Raw genomic sequence first — 15,463 nt, 5'->3', positions numbered from 1 at the left:
TGCGGGATGCGACAAAAATAGAACAGGTGCGTAATTTTTCCGTACCACATGTATCGCCCATCTATTAACATGGGCGAGAGTCGATCCGGCAGTTTTGCCAGGTCCGCAACGCAGCCGTAACATAATGGTGTACATTGCCTGTAAGACTGTCCGCTCTTCCAGAGCCCACAGACTTTGTGTCTGTGGGCATCATAAAGGCTGAGATACACAGGCAACAGGGAGCAACGTCCTCAGGAAGTTATCTGAACACACTTGCACTAATGATTTAGCGGTAGTATAACTTCTTGTTGCTTGGAGAGATCTATTTGCTATTGGTCCCCTGTGTCACATTACATTTGTCTATTTCTGAGAACACCGCCAAGCCACATTGCTCTTGTACTAAAGCCTTAAAGCAAAAGTAGAACATTTTCACTTTTTAGCACACATGCCTTGCTACCAGTTCACAAACTCCATCACCAAGCCCGACTGACCCAGGTCGTCTGAGACATTTCGCTCTTTTGGCTTCGTTGTATTGCACAATGGCTCTGTTAAACACTGCTTTCTGTCACTATCTTTTCTATCTATCTTTTTGACACTATTTTCTAAGATCTTCTCAAAAGTAATTGTGCCTTTTTCTAATCCTCAATAATGAGCGCGACAAAAATGTCTGAATGCCACAGGTGCAAACGCTCAAATGGAAATGTTCTGAGGACACAGTAAGGACATACTAATTTTGAGCTATTTATTCCAAGGCCATGATAATAAAATGCCCTGTTAATTCCGATGATCACATAAGGTTGACTGTGTTTATTCAAGAAAGTTTAACAATCCTCCTCCTTCAGCAGGCCCTGAAGACGTATGCAGCTTAACGATGCTCACAGTGCTAGAACTCAGCAGTGCCTCAAGCTAAAATAATTCTATTAACATCAAGACAAATCTGTAGTAAGCATAATGTATTTCGTCCAAGTTGATGCTTCACAAAGCGTCTTAGAATACTGTGGCTCTTTATCTCATTTCCACCTGTCATCATGTCTTGTCACAGGTTAATGCACTTTTAGAGAGCAGAATAAATTTAAGATGAGTCAGAATTGTGATTCATGAGTCACTGCCGTTACAAAGTGATGACGCCAAAGCACTTAAATCCTGAATCATGCCGAGGCGCACATGATTTACAGCAGCAGACCTGACCACTGATCCAAGATCAGTGGCTTTCTTTCTGAGAAGCTCATGATTTACAGCAGCAGACCTGACCACTGATCCAAGATCAGTGGCTTTCTTTCTGAGAAGCTGTCTGCCTGCATACAGTACAGCTTCTGACTGGGCAAACAGCTTGACAACACTCGGCTTTGACTTGAAACTGGAGTCGCATTAAGACAGATTCTTGTTGACAGTGATTTAGATTATATGCGTACAAATATCTCCTCCTTACTAACTCTGGACTCTGGAGTCTTCCGGTCCGTCGAGTTGGCGCGTGTGAACATCATTTCCAGTTCACAGTAACTTGCAAAAGCTCTTATCCTGATTAAAACAAGCGTAGATTCGCAATAGCAGCGACCACATAGCTAGATAGAGTATGCAAATTTCCTAAATGCATGATGGCAGGGGCAGCTCAGCCTCCTCACACACTCCTCACACACTGATCATCATCATCACTGATGATGTCATATACATTGTGACATCATTCGGTGATGATGTCATAGATATTGTGACATCATCAGTGATGTCACAACGTGGGACAAAAATTGAAACAAACAGAGCCCACTTACTAGTCACAAGCCCCTGATACTGTACGTAGGCAGTTAAATGTTACATTGCAAACACATTCTCATGGTAAATATTCAGTGTACATGCTATTATAGGTTCACAGTTGGAGAGTGTGTTTGAAGAGCCAATAAGAGAGGTAGAAAACGCACTGACAATTAAGTGCAGCCCTGATTTGAGCATTTGTTTGATTCTCCCCCTAAAGCGACGCTGCTCTAATCTCAGCATGATGTATCAGAGATGTGCTCGTGATCTGCTGCAGTCGCCACTGAAAGAGACAAGATCAAGAGAGAAGAGGCAGACAACACAGGAGCAAAAAGCCAAAGAACAAGAGAATAGCCCATCTTTGGTATTCAAATATCCATATGTTTCATAGAGACATTAAAGTTAGGAAAACATATGCTCATGTCAAACACAACAAAAGAGTAACAGTAAATACCATCCCAATCATCGCTTTCATTTAAGAAAGAGAATCCAATAAAGAAGGAAAAAAGCAATGGAAAGCAAAAGAATGATTTATTCATGGCCGATCTAAAATGATGCGTTTTCCGTGTATAATCGTGTAGTGTGTGTCCATGCTTGGTTGACTGTGTGAGAAAACTAAAACGACCTCCTACCTTTAAAAGAATACAACAGGAATACAGGAAATAAAACCAACAAATGTACTTTGATACATAATGCAACAGAATGGATCAAATCAAATTATGTTATTTTCTTTCTAATTTTCTTTTTTCTGGCACTGAATTGGAAAATAGTTGAGACTAATGCATGGCCACTCAATTTGCTAAGTACTGCAGCCTTGTGAATGTTGAGTTGTTGAGAGGATTTTAAGACAATGCTAAGCTCTGCTGCATGGCACTGATGACTGTAAGCTTAGGGCGTGTGTCCATGTGGCGTCTATCCCTGGCAGCTAAACGCTGGAAATACATAAACATTTTAACCTGAAGACTCGGGATACAGGCTTCAATATTTCTTTGCCAAACAGTTAGTTTGGCAAACAAACTCTGCATTATTATGTACCAGTATATTTGCATGGTGTGTGTGTGTGTGAGAGTCTACGCGCGCGTGCGTGTGTGTGTGCGCGCGTGACGCGTGTGTGTAAACAAATTCTATATCATCCGTCTCAAATGTCCCCATGGGAGAGACTGCAGGTTCAATGTGTGTGTGTATCACATTGTACTTTATCTGCCCTAATGCGATAACAGGTTTCCTTTTCAAATCTCCAGCTATCTTCTCTACATTTCCTCTTGGCTGCTCTGCACCATCTATATACCCAACTGAGCCATGCAGGTCTGATAACCAAGAGTCTGAAGGGAAGAAAGAAGAGACTCACTATACTCTCTCTCTCTCTCTCTCTCAGTCTTTTCTCTCAATGTCTTTTTCCACTCCATTTCTCCTTCTCTGTCTCTCTCTGCGCTGGCTTATTTAATTCACAGGACAGTTAACTCCTCTCCTTTGTTCGGAGAGAGACACAGAATGAGCAACATATGAAAACTACTAGAAAAGTGAAGAGAATTCAGCATTCAGTAAATTCAAGAAAAAGGAAAAAGACATCTGACATGGTCTATCGCTGACCCCGATTTAATCTCAACCAGAAATTGAGCGTGCTTCGCGCGCTCCTTTCTAGCGTCCCCTCGCTGGCTCGCCTGCTGAACTGGCACTGGCAGCACTCATTTCTAACGTGCCTCGTTGGTTTGCCCTCGAGGTCTTGCCCGCGTCATGGGCTCGCAGACGCAGCTCGGCCACTGCGCGGCTTTGTTGAGCAATTGTGCACTGTGCGGAAACTGCCACCCAATTATATTAGTAAGATACAATACCATATGGTATTTGGTGGACAATCTTATTCAAAGCTTACATTTAAGTAACTCTGGATGGCATCAATGGGAATCAAACTCTGGCCAAGCTCGACCCACCAAGTTGAAAAGGTTGAAATCTCAATGGAAAAGTAAGTAAGTAAGTAAGTAAATTTTATTTATATAGCACTTCTCACAGAGAAAACTCACAAAGTGCTTCACAAGTTAAAATACATACAGGATAAAATAACAACAGAAAAACAAAACAAAAAACAAAAGGCAAATAACAGTCAAATACAAAAATACAGGACTACAGATCAAATTTCAGAGGAGCAGTCAAATAAAATTGAAATAAAATTAAAAGAGTGAGTCCCTAGACAAAGGCCTGTGTGAATAGAAGCGTTTTTAGCCGCCGCTTAAAAATGTCCACAGAGGCAGCAGTTCTCAGATCGTGAGGAAGAGAGTTCCACAGCCTTGGTGCCACGGACTCAAAAGCTCGATCCCCTTTGGTTTTGAGCCTAGTACGGGGAACAACTAAAAGGCACTGGTCAGCAGACCTCAGTGACCTGCTGGGAACATGAGAAAGGAGCAGATCACCCAGGTATGCCGGTGCCTGACCATGCAGGGCTCTGTACGTTATAAGGAGTGACTGCTGAAGTGGCCTTGTGTAACCTGTGGCATGTGGTGGGAAGCTAATGGTTTTCCAAATACCCTATTGCAGTACTACTGCAGCGGTGGCCTGGCCACGATAATGTTTTGTTTTTTTCTGTTTGTTTGCACCAGTAAAGGCTGTTTTATGGTTGTAAGACAAGTAAGACGGCGTGCGCACAGAGCGCATATGAACGCTTTGGAAATCATGTCGAGAGTGCTTCCAATGTGCACATAACAGCGCACAGAGCGTTTTTTTGGGTGCTTCGTTTTGTTTTCCCCTGCAGTGGCGTGCAGTACAGTTCAGGACACAACGATCACACGGACGGTAGCCAGCTGGTTTCATCTGTTTGATGTTGTAGATTGTTCACACTGAAAACATGAAAGCCAGATTATTGGCAATTCTGGCAGCAGCGGAGTTTGAAGATCCCCCTGGCAGGAGAAGAGGTAGGAGGAGTGACAATGACGAGCAGCGCGCTTTTCCACCAAATGTTGAACTTTTTTCAGCTTAAGACGCCCAGAGCGCTCCGCCAAAAAACACTAGACGCCAAAAGCGCTTAAACACGAGGTGCGTTCCTTGAAAGAGGAGCGCGCCTAACCCATCCTTAGAGAATGAATTGCAGAAAGTCACTGGCAGCTCAAATAAGCGCGTTTGGTTCTGCACGGCTGCTAAGTGTCTGTCGACAAGACAAAAATGCAGTAAAAAAACAGACACTTGCCTTAAGAGCCCAAAAATCCACAAATTCCAATGGTATTATTAGTCTTATCAATCGATAACCAAAACTCACTGAACTAGCAGGCAAAGGGGACTTACTTACATCCGCGACAGGTGGCAGCAAAAGAGTACTTTGAAATAGGTAACATCTGTATTCACTCAAAAGCTCAGTATCTTGTGCCACAACACTAGAGCTGTGTGATCCATGCATTGTTAAATCCATGATGATGGAGTCTGGACTTGGCAGCCTCTCAAAGGACAATCTCAACAATCTGATGGAGACGGGAAAGATACTTCATGCATTTATGGAATATAAAGCAGCACCAACACAATAGTGACATACTGAAGTTGTCTTTGGGATGGAGGACTGTCTCTCTTCCCGAGTGTCCACTGCACATTGACAGAATCAGACATGTCCTCTCCTTGGACTGCATGTCTTCTGCATAGTAATCAATTGCCATGAAAAGTGGAAAGGGAAAGAAGAGGAGATATGGGGGGGAGGAAGGAAACGGGCAGGCTGTCGTTACCATAGAAACAGGAAAACTACATCCCAACTGTCAAAATTTAATTTCCTCTGTGTCTATTTCTATAAGGGAAACAAGGGAGGGGTCATTGTCTTCACAGAATGCAGACATTGAGATGCAATGCACAAATAGCAAATATATTCACCTGACCTGACTGGTCCATTTTTATATATTATTTTCACAATATGTTCAGGCAGTGGAGACGGGCAAGACTTTCTTCGGCAAGAATTGCAATTGGCAAATGTGCATAGCACACGGGAGAGGGCTTTATGGAACAAAAGTCATGGAGTAAAATACTCATCATAGTTGATGCCAATTTATTTGTTTGTGTGTCTGTTTGTTTTTCCCATCTACATTCTGTCAACATGTTGCCCTGTGTCACTGTATTAAAGCTGCAATTTTCAGCATAATCTAAGCATGAAAGAACAACAAATGAAGCTTCTGTGTGGAAAGCTCATCATCACCAAACGATACCACTTTGCCCCACTAAAATAAACCAGACAGGACGTACTCTAAAAGTGTACAAACTGTGTCTTTCACTGGGTAAACAAAGCTATTGCAAAGCCACTGTACTGGAAATATCCAGCAAGTGACTCCACTCTTTTTTTCTTTCTCTCTTTCTCTTTGTATCTTCTTTGTGGTCTCTCTGCATCCTGGGCTCCATGCTGCCCCCTGTAGCTCAGCTGGCTGATTGCTCAGCAGCTAGCTAGGTACAGGTGATGAGGGATAATGTCCCTCTCCTTGACTCAGACATTTCTTTCCGCTACTCAAGTGAATCGTGTTTTCTCATTTGCGCTCTTTCTTTCCTCCTCCGTTCTCCATCTCTCCCTTTCTGACTCTCTTCTCTCTCCATCTCCCTCTCTCCCCGTCGCTCTCTCCATCCCCCTTTCTCCCTGTCGCTCTCTCCATCTCTCTCTCTCTCCCTGTTGCTCTCTCCATCTCCCTCTCTCCGTCGCTCTCTCCATCCCCCTTTCTCCCTGTCGCTCTCTCCATCTCTCTCTCTCTCCATCTCTCCCTCTCTCCCTGTCGCTCTCTCCATCCCTCTCTCCCTGTCGCTCTCTCCATCCCCCTCTCTCCCTGTCGCTCTCTCCATCTCTCTCTCTCTCCCTGTCGCTCTCTCCCTGTCGCTCTCTCCATCTCTCTCTCTCTCCCTGTCGCTCTCTCCATCTCCCTCTCTCCCTGTCGCTCTCTCCATCTCTCTCTCTCTCCCTGTCGCTCTCTCCATCCCCCTCTCTCCCTGTCGCTCTCTCCCCATCGCTCTCTCCATCCCCCTCTCTCCCTGTCGCTCTCTCCATCTCTCTCTCTCTCCGTGTCGCTCTCTCCATCTCTCTCTCTCCCTGTCGCTCTCTCCATCTCCCTCTCTCCCTGTCGCTCTCTTCATCTCCCATCTCCCTCTCTCCATCTCCACAGATAGGGCAACCAGAAATAAAACAGCAAAATAACGCCTAGCGACATGGCTGCTGTTTACTGCCATCGCTTTGTTATTGCAGTATTAGCATTTAGAAAGTGATAAAAACAAAGGACCAAATGTCTGTCATCAAAATCATCTAACTGTCAGACATCAAAGTAGAGGTGTGCGTGTGTGTGTGTGTGTGTGTGTGTGTGTGTGCGCGTGCGTGCGTGCGTACAACAGATGTTCTGTGCAGCCAGAAGCCTGTCAGACAGCCAGCAGTATCCTGCAACTGATACTCTCCACGGACACGCTGACTGACTGGTGTGTGTGTGTGTGTGTGTGTGTGTGTGTGTGTGTGTGTGTGCGCGTGCATGTGCATGTGCGCGTGCGCGGGCGTTTGCTCACACGTGCACGCTGTGCGTATGTATTATGCCCATTTGTGTTTGTGCTTCGGAGTGTGTGAGCAGAGAAGGAAGCGCGCTTAGCCTCCAGCCATTCCCCTGCAGGGAGAGAGTAACCTGAGACAGAGAAAGACAGAGAGAGCAAGACAGAGAGCAGGAGAGAAAGAGAGAGAGAGAGAGAGAGAGAGAGAGAGAGCGAGAGAGCAGGGAGCCTTGGGCAAACACATTGTGTTCCGTTTCCCCCTCCAACCTGAAACTCCGCTCCCGTCCTGCACAGATTTGACTGTCAGTAAAACGTGTCAGTCAGTGTGGAAACGTTCTGTGAGAGGAACTTAAGTGAAGACGATGAACTACCACGGTGGGAAATGAACCCCAGCCCAGCAGCCACATGTTGATTAGAGCTGGGAATAGAGACCCGCTTCCATTAAGTAACCAGTTCCCGAAGCAACCACACCAAAACATGTCTGCCTTATGGATTACTGCCATCGATTCCCAACTCCCTACTCAAGGTTTAAATTGGAAATGGATTGTATTTATATAGCGCTTTAATCCAAATCTCTTTGATCCAAATTGCTTTACACTCTGCCTGCATTCACCCATTCATACAGCGATGGCGGTAAGCTACTACACAGGGTGCTGCCTGGCACAGCCATCGGGAGTAATCTGGGCTTCAGTATCTTGCTCAAGGACACTTCGACATGCAGACCGGAGGAGCCGGGGATCGAACCAGCGACCTCTTCTATCAAAATCGATTAGCAGGCGACCCGCTCTACCTCTCCTGAGCCACAGCCACCCATTTTAGAACAAACATCTTTGCAGGTTTGACTTCACTCTCAAATCAAAGGAAAAAGAGTGTGGCTACACTTGGATAGAAGTGAGTCTTCCTCATGTGTAGCCTCGATTTCAATCTCTTTATTTGTACGTTTGCCAAGTTCACTGTGCCGCTACGCGCTTTCTGCTGCTGCGGAGAACTGCTCCCCGTCACAGCACAGCCTCAGCGTCACTTCAACACACACTGTTCTGCTGTGTGATGTGTCAACGCTTTCACAGCCTGGAGTTCTTTCTGGAGTCAAGGATATTATGAATAACACAATAATAAAACACTATTCTATCAACACTTCATCATTTTTCTATTCACTCTAGTTTGGCATTGGCAGCGGAATTCCAATGAATTCAATAGAAATTCTCATTGCAGACTTAATATTCTTTTGGGGAGTGCTATTGTGAAGGTGTAATGCACAGAGTATAAGGAAGGAACTGATAAGCGAATCGTTCAGGAATAGCATCATTAGGACTAGAGTCGACACTGATAAAGTCTTATCAATTGCCATCTAATCTAAATATTATAACCAAGCCTTTTTGGCACTGTTTTACTGTCTATGCAAGTATAAAATACAGGATCCCATCCCCTGGACTGCCCACTATTCACACATTCTCTAAACTAATAATTTAATTCATTATACCACGTCTTTTTCACTTGCCAGATTTGTGCCAACTCGCCTATCCAAGTGTTGTGCAACCACGAATAACTGATGGCCCTGCAGAGAAAAGTGTACAGTATATACTGTATCCATTATGACAGCTATCTATGAAAGGGAACCTCTGATTGTCTTCTTTTGTACCTTTAAAGAGAAACTCTGAAAAGTAAAGGTATTAGACGTCAGCAAAATCCAAGGCTTTCACAGTAGACTTGCATCAAGGTGACATGTCAAAGAAATTGTCTGTGACAAAGCCCGCCCGGTCCCCAAAGTAAGGCAAGGCAAACTTGTAGCCATTTATCCTTGAAGTGAGAAAAATCAAGGCATACAGATTCTTCCTCATGTTCACTGATCAGCTCTTCTCTGTAATAGGGAATGATTCATTTCATTATTGTCTTGATGCTATGAATCTAAATTACCGCATTTATAAATTGAGTTGTAAAATGTTTTTTTAAGAAGGCAATTCCATTTTGCTTCGTTATTCCATTTGCTAATGTGTTTTCCCCTTCAATTTTCTATTTAAGAATTCATTTGTCTGCTGCTTTACCATTTATACTTTCTGCTTAATCAACTCTAGCATGCAGCATGCAGCCAGCGTGCCAAGTTCAAATGAATACAAAGTCGAACGCCCAACCTGTTGATTCTTTGGGCCTGAATGATTATTTTAAATAACTTGAATATTTCAGGCTGTATAACAGTAAGGAATGGATTAGGAACCGGTTCATTTAAATTTCGACAGCTAATGCTAGCTCTGGATTAGCACTAGATTATTTACTCCACCACTGTATGATGGCTGGTTATCCTCCATTTGAAGTGAAATAGAAATGCCAAAAGTCATTTTATGTAGTGATTCATACTTTTCTAAGAGAATAATGAAAGGGAATTCTTAATAGACATATTTTATGAGCATTGTAGAAATAGTTTTATTAACGGAGTCATTTAAATGTGAACACTTTACATAATAAATAATACGAATAATCAATTTGAATTATAAATAATGAGGTTGGCAGACTAGAAGCAATGCAAACAATAACGTCTGCATAGAGTTGAATGCTCCCACAGTGTATTTATTAACACATACACTGTTTGCATTGATTTAGCCTTTTTTTTCTGTCCAGCACCTGTGAGGATTACAATGTGTGTGTTTTCAATGTTTTTCGCCACACCAGAAACCCCATAGATTATTACATCAATCCTTGTGCACTATCTGTTGGCTCTGCTAGTGGAATCCTATGGCATTACACTGTCTCTGATTGGATTGGAACGAATGGAGCTATCTCCTCATATTATAGTGTTTCTAGCCCGAAATGCCATGCTCCACTCCAGGCAAACTCAATCACACAGAAGAAAACTGGTTTAAGAGGAAATGTCATTTAGACTTGACCCAGCAGACAGAAAGGAATAATTCAAATGTATACGTGTGTGTTTGTGTGTGTGTGTGTGTGTGTGTGTGTGTGTGTGTGCGCGTGCGCGTGCGTGTGTAATATTGATGTGCTCGCTCCCCCGGGGCTTTCGAAGATAAGTGGAGTGCAATGTTGCCAACTTGTTTCCAAGGAAAGTAGCTAATGGCTGCTCAAAAAGTGGCTAGTAGTCACCAGATAACGCCATATGCTCATTTGCATATTGATATATACAGTCTCCGCTCGCAGCGGAGGGAGGGGGTTACGCTGTGTGTGTGTGTGTGTGTGTGTGACAAGTGCTGTGATCATCAGACCTCTCTATATGATAAGCAAGTAGAACAAACCGGCAAAAGAAGTACCATTATTGACAATGCTTTGAGGTTCAACACTTTAAAGCTACAGTAGGCAATATTATGTCATTACAGGTCTGACAAAAAAACAACCAATCAGTTGGTTCCCTATGGTCAGAAATCCTAGTTGTTTTTCAGAAATTAACACCAGGGGGATCTGAAAAGTCACTACATCTAGTGCAGGAGGTGTCCAACAAACTGTTTTGAATGGGGGCCAGATAGATTAGACAATGTGAAAAGATGCTTCTCATATGGGATATCATTTTATTATTATTTTTAAATCACATATAATACAATTGCACCGTAAGGATTTTGTTTGCCATCTGAAAACACTAGTTCTGCCTGTGTTGTTCCTACTTGGTGCTTGTCTACAAACTGTATGATAGTGCTGTCATCGTTAGGTGAATGGAAAAATGTGAATTGAACTTCCTTGAGTAACCAACACTGTGAGGACGGAGGTCCAAATAGATTTTGAGAGACACTTAGGTTGGGTTGCAGTTGGGTCCGCCGGCTGCAATTGGCCCCCGGGCCGGACTTTGGACATGCCTGAGTCAACGTTAGCAAGTTGGCAACACTGGAGGAGTGAGACTTCACAATAAATGAAACTACTAATAAACTGTGACTGTTTCCCCCCCAATGGGTTGAAAAGAACAACTTCCTACTTGTGTGATTCACTGACACTGTCTAGACACAGCACACATCTTTCTATTTACAGAAACATTCACAAAGTTTGAGCCTTGACAAAGCTTTGAGCCCTCTTGGGACGATGGAAGCGTGGCTTAGTAAAGTCTCAATGGTCTTAGCATAAACCCTTCAACTGCTACTTCAGACACACTCTGTTGACAGTCTGTTGGGGGCTGACAGATGGATAGATATATATATAGATAGATAGATAGATAGATAGATAGATAGATAGATAGATAGATAGATAGATAGATAGATAGATATATGTATTCTTTGAGTGTGAGAGGAAATCAAATACATTCTGCCAGGCAGGAAAAGCAGTGAAAGGTAAAGTCATAATAATCATGTGCTGGCAGGTCAGACACACCAGCAGATGATACCTCTGGCAATACAAGCCTTTATTACCCACCGGCTCCATAAAACCAAATAAGCCCTATCCACAGAGCAGCTCTGCGTGTGTGTGTGTGTGTGTGTGTGCGTGTGCGTGTGTGTGTGCGTGTGTGTGCGTGTGTGTGCATGCGTGTGTGTGTGTGTGTGTGTGTATGCGTGGGTTTGTCTCTCTGCATCTGATCTGTGCGTGTATTTGCGTACACCAGTGGTCTTCAACAGGGGGTCTGGGGTACTGCAGAGGTACTGCAGGGGGTATACCAATTTGTCTTGATTTAAGTGCATTTTTCGATTCTTTTCCAACACTGGGTCAAACTCACTTTCACAGAGGTCATGTGATGACCATGTGAGTCATGTGACCGAGGGGAAGGTATATTTTATGTCTGAAGAAGAGCGTGAAGCTGAAGGGGGAATAAAAAAAAAAAAAAAAAAAAGTATTTTAGACGGAAATAATAATATACCGGTAGGTTAAAATCCAAGCATTAAAAGGCAATAATAAGCTACTTTTGACAAAAATGATTTAGGAAGCGAATCTGGCGCACACCCAGCCAGGCCTATCCTGAGAGCAGAGAAGGCACAAGTGGCCAAATCAAATCAGATGTGGAAGCATCCTTGGCAGCGGTACTCACAGCTACTAACAGAAACTCAGACGGAGGACAACACAAAGACAGCCTCAGATGTCTTCTACTGGGAGACGGAGGACAACACAAAGACAGCCTCAGATGTCTTCTACTGGGGGACGGAGGACAACACAAAGACAGCCTCAGATGTCTTCTACTGGGGGACGGAGGACAACACAAAGACAGCCTCAGATGTCTTCTACTGGGAGACGGAGGACAACACAAAGACAGCCTCAGATGTCGGCTACTGGGAGACAGAGGACAACACAAAGACAGCCTCAGATGTCTTCTACTGGGAGACGGAGGACAACACAAAGACAGCCTCAGATGTCTTCTACTGGGAGACGGAGGACAACACAAAGACAGCCTCAGATGTCTTCTACTGGGAGACGGAGGACAACACAAAGACAGCCTCAGATGTCTTCTACTGGGAGACGGAGGACAACACAAAGACAGCCTCAGATGTCTTCTACTGGGAGACGGAGGACAACACAAAGACAGCCTCAGATGTCTTCTACTGGGAGACGGAGGACAACACAAAGACAGCTTGCATATTTATTCCCAGAGCATTTATTTATTAATGTAGCCTCCGTCTCGCCGTGCTACACAGCTTCGTCTCGTCTCCACGGGAGAGAAAGACAAAGAAACACATCACACATTTACAGGGAACGCTCAAGATGAGCCATTCCTAGAAGAAGAAAGAGGAGAATAGACAATAACACATACAGTAGGTAGCCCTCTCTCTCTCTCTGTCTGTGTGTGTCTCAGTGTCTCTCTCTCTCTGTGTGTATGTCTCAGTGTCTCTCTCTCTCTGTGTGTATGTCTCAGTGTCTCTCTCTCTCTCTCTGTGTGTGTCTCAGTGTCTCTCTCTCTCTGTGTGTATGTCTCAGTGTCTCTCTCTCTCTGTGTGTATGTCTCAGTGTCTCTCTCTCTCTCTCTGTGTGTGTCTCAGTGTCTCTCTCTCTCTGTGTGTATGTCTCAGTGTCTCTCTCTCTCTCTCTGTGTGTGTCTCAGTGTCTCTCTCTCTGTGTGTATGTCTCAGTGTCTCTCTCTCTCTGTGTGTATGTCTCAGTGTCTCTCTCTCTCTCTCTCTCTCTCTGTGTGTGTCTCAGTCTCTCTCTGTGTCTGTCTCTCTCTCTCTCTCTGTCTCAGTGTGTGTCTCTCTCTCTCTTTCTCTTTCTCTGTGTCTCAGTCTCTCTCTCTCTGTGTCTCAGTGTGTCTCTCTCTCTCTTTCTCTTTCTCTGTGTCTCAGTCTCTCTCTCTCTGTGTCTCAGTCTCTCTCTCTCTTTCTCTGTCTCAGTCTCTCTCTCTCTCTCTCTCTCTCTGTCTCAGTCTCTCTCTCTCTCTCTATCTGTCTCAGTGTGTGTCTCTCTCTTTCTCTGTGTCTCAGTGTCTCATTCTCTCTCTCTTTCTCTGTGTCTCAGTGTCTCTCTCTCTTTCTCTCTCTCTCTCTCTGTGTCTCAGTCTCTCTCTCTAAGCAGCAGTTTCCTCCAGCCATAATGGAGTGTGTGATGTCAGAACAGAGAGAAGCTACACTATAGCTTGAACGTTGACCTGATAAAGACATACACTGCCCTGTGGCTGAGTGGATAAGTCCATCAAAACAGCTCCTCAAGACATCCACATTATGCTCCAACTATATTGAATGCAGTTTCAGGCCATAACCCATGTCTCTCCTCTCTTTTCTGGCCATATTCACGCTTCTTTCTATCAGTAAACCACACATGCGTACAGTATATTATACACAACTTATTTTTCATTTGGTTGCTTTGCTGGAGGTCACGGTCCATATGATTGTGTTGATAGTAGTGTCATATTATTTGTTTTGCAGGTATTCCCTCTGGCCTTCATTTCTTCCCTTGTGAGAGAAAGGATATTGCTGTAATAGAAACTGCAGACATTTACCTGTGAGTGGTGTCTCTGCCCAGGATGCGATCTCCTGACGGGTCCATGGGGGAGGGGAGAAAATTCAGGCAGGAGGCCAGGGACTGGCTGGAGTCTTCTCGGGACACTGCGCAGTGCACGCACACACACATGCGCACACACACACGCGCGCACACACACACACACACACACACACACACACACACACACACACACACACACACACACACACACACACACACACACACACACACACACACAGTGTCAGCATGTTTCATATATCAATGATTTTATCAAGTGGTTTCTAGTGGTTGCCTGGAATTCAAAAACAAAAAAACAAAGAAAGTGCCCTGCCTCATACAGTAGCACCTACTGTATGTCCTGTTGGACCAGCTTGAAACTTGCTTGTATCCCCCCCTCCCATGTTCTCACCAATTGTATTTGGCCAATTCCCCCTGCTGTCCCCGGTCGTTGCTCCACCCCCTCTGTCGATCCGGGGAGAGCTGTAGACTAGCACATGCGTCCTCCGACACATGTCCTTCCAGCCGCTTCTTTTCACCTGACAGCGAGGAGTTTCACCGGCAGGACGCAGCGCGTGGGAGGATCACGTCATTCCCCCCCCAGTTCCCCTCCACCTCGAACAGGCGCCCCCGCCGGACCAGAGAAGGCGTGAGTGTAGCGACCAGGAATCACACCCCACCGGCTTCCCACCCACAGACACGGCCATTTGTGTCTGTAGGAACATCTGACCAAGCCGGTACCGGGAGTGGAACCCGGGTCTCCGCGGTGGTACTGTAGGAGAGTGCTTTTAGCTCTACACACTAGCCAGTCGTCCAAACCTCATGTGTACCATCGCTTTGGATACAAGCGTCTGCCAAATGGGGAATTGAAATTGTAATTGGTTTTCTAATCTGACTGACAGTGAGGAATGTGCCTAAGTAGACCAGACCACAACATAATATAGCCATCAAAGATAATAAGCCCCCTCTTTGCCATCTCCCCCTAAATTGCATTAGAGCTATAAAATAGCAGTCATGCAATTCGAGCAATAGGAAGCGGCTTATTAAAATTCAATAGCGATAGGTCTGAGTAATGACTAGGCCCCCTCAGTTGTTTCAAACCATCATTTATGTATTCTTAAGTTGTGCTTGCGGTTGATTGGTGTGACTTAAGTCTGGGAAAGATGGGTGATAAAGCCAAGATTGACCATGTCATCATATCTCTGTAAACATCCTTCAGTGTCTCTCTCTCTCGCTCTCTCTGTCTCTCTCTCTCTCTCTCTCTCTGTGTCACAGTGTCTCTCTCTCTGTGTCTCTCTCTGTGTGTCTCTCTCTCTCGCTCTCTCTCTCTGTGTCTCTCTGTGTGTGTCTCTCTCTCTGTGTGTCTCTCTCTGTGTCTCTGTCTGTCTGTCTGTCTGTCTGTCTGTCTGTCTCTCTCTCTCTCTCT

General features: G+C 44.6%; 1 protein-coding gene across 1 annotated transcript in view; it reads right to left on the bottom strand.

Moving 5' to 3' along the window:
• Window positions 1–15,463, bottom strand: part of ccser1 (coiled-coil serine-rich protein 1) — a gene marked incomplete at its 3' end in the record, with an annotated part of 170,535 nt that overhangs the window by 123,021 nt on the left and 32,051 nt on the right. Inside the window, exon 6 of the mRNA XM_083645277.1 lies at window positions 14,039–14,144. Coding sequence (XP_083501403.1) covers window positions 14,039–14,144 — 106 coding nt within the window. The remainder of the gene's footprint in view (window positions 1–14,038; window positions 14,145–15,463) is intronic.

The sequence above is a fragment of the Poromitra crassiceps genome (genome assembly GCF_964638095.1).
Source record: "Poromitra crassiceps genome assembly, chromosome: 10".
Classification (NCBI taxonomy): Eukaryota; Metazoa; Chordata; class Actinopteri; order Beryciformes; family Melamphaidae; genus Poromitra; species Poromitra crassiceps.
The sequence above is the reverse complement of the archived record's forward strand: the minus strand, read 5'-3'. Positions and strand labels throughout refer to the sequence as shown.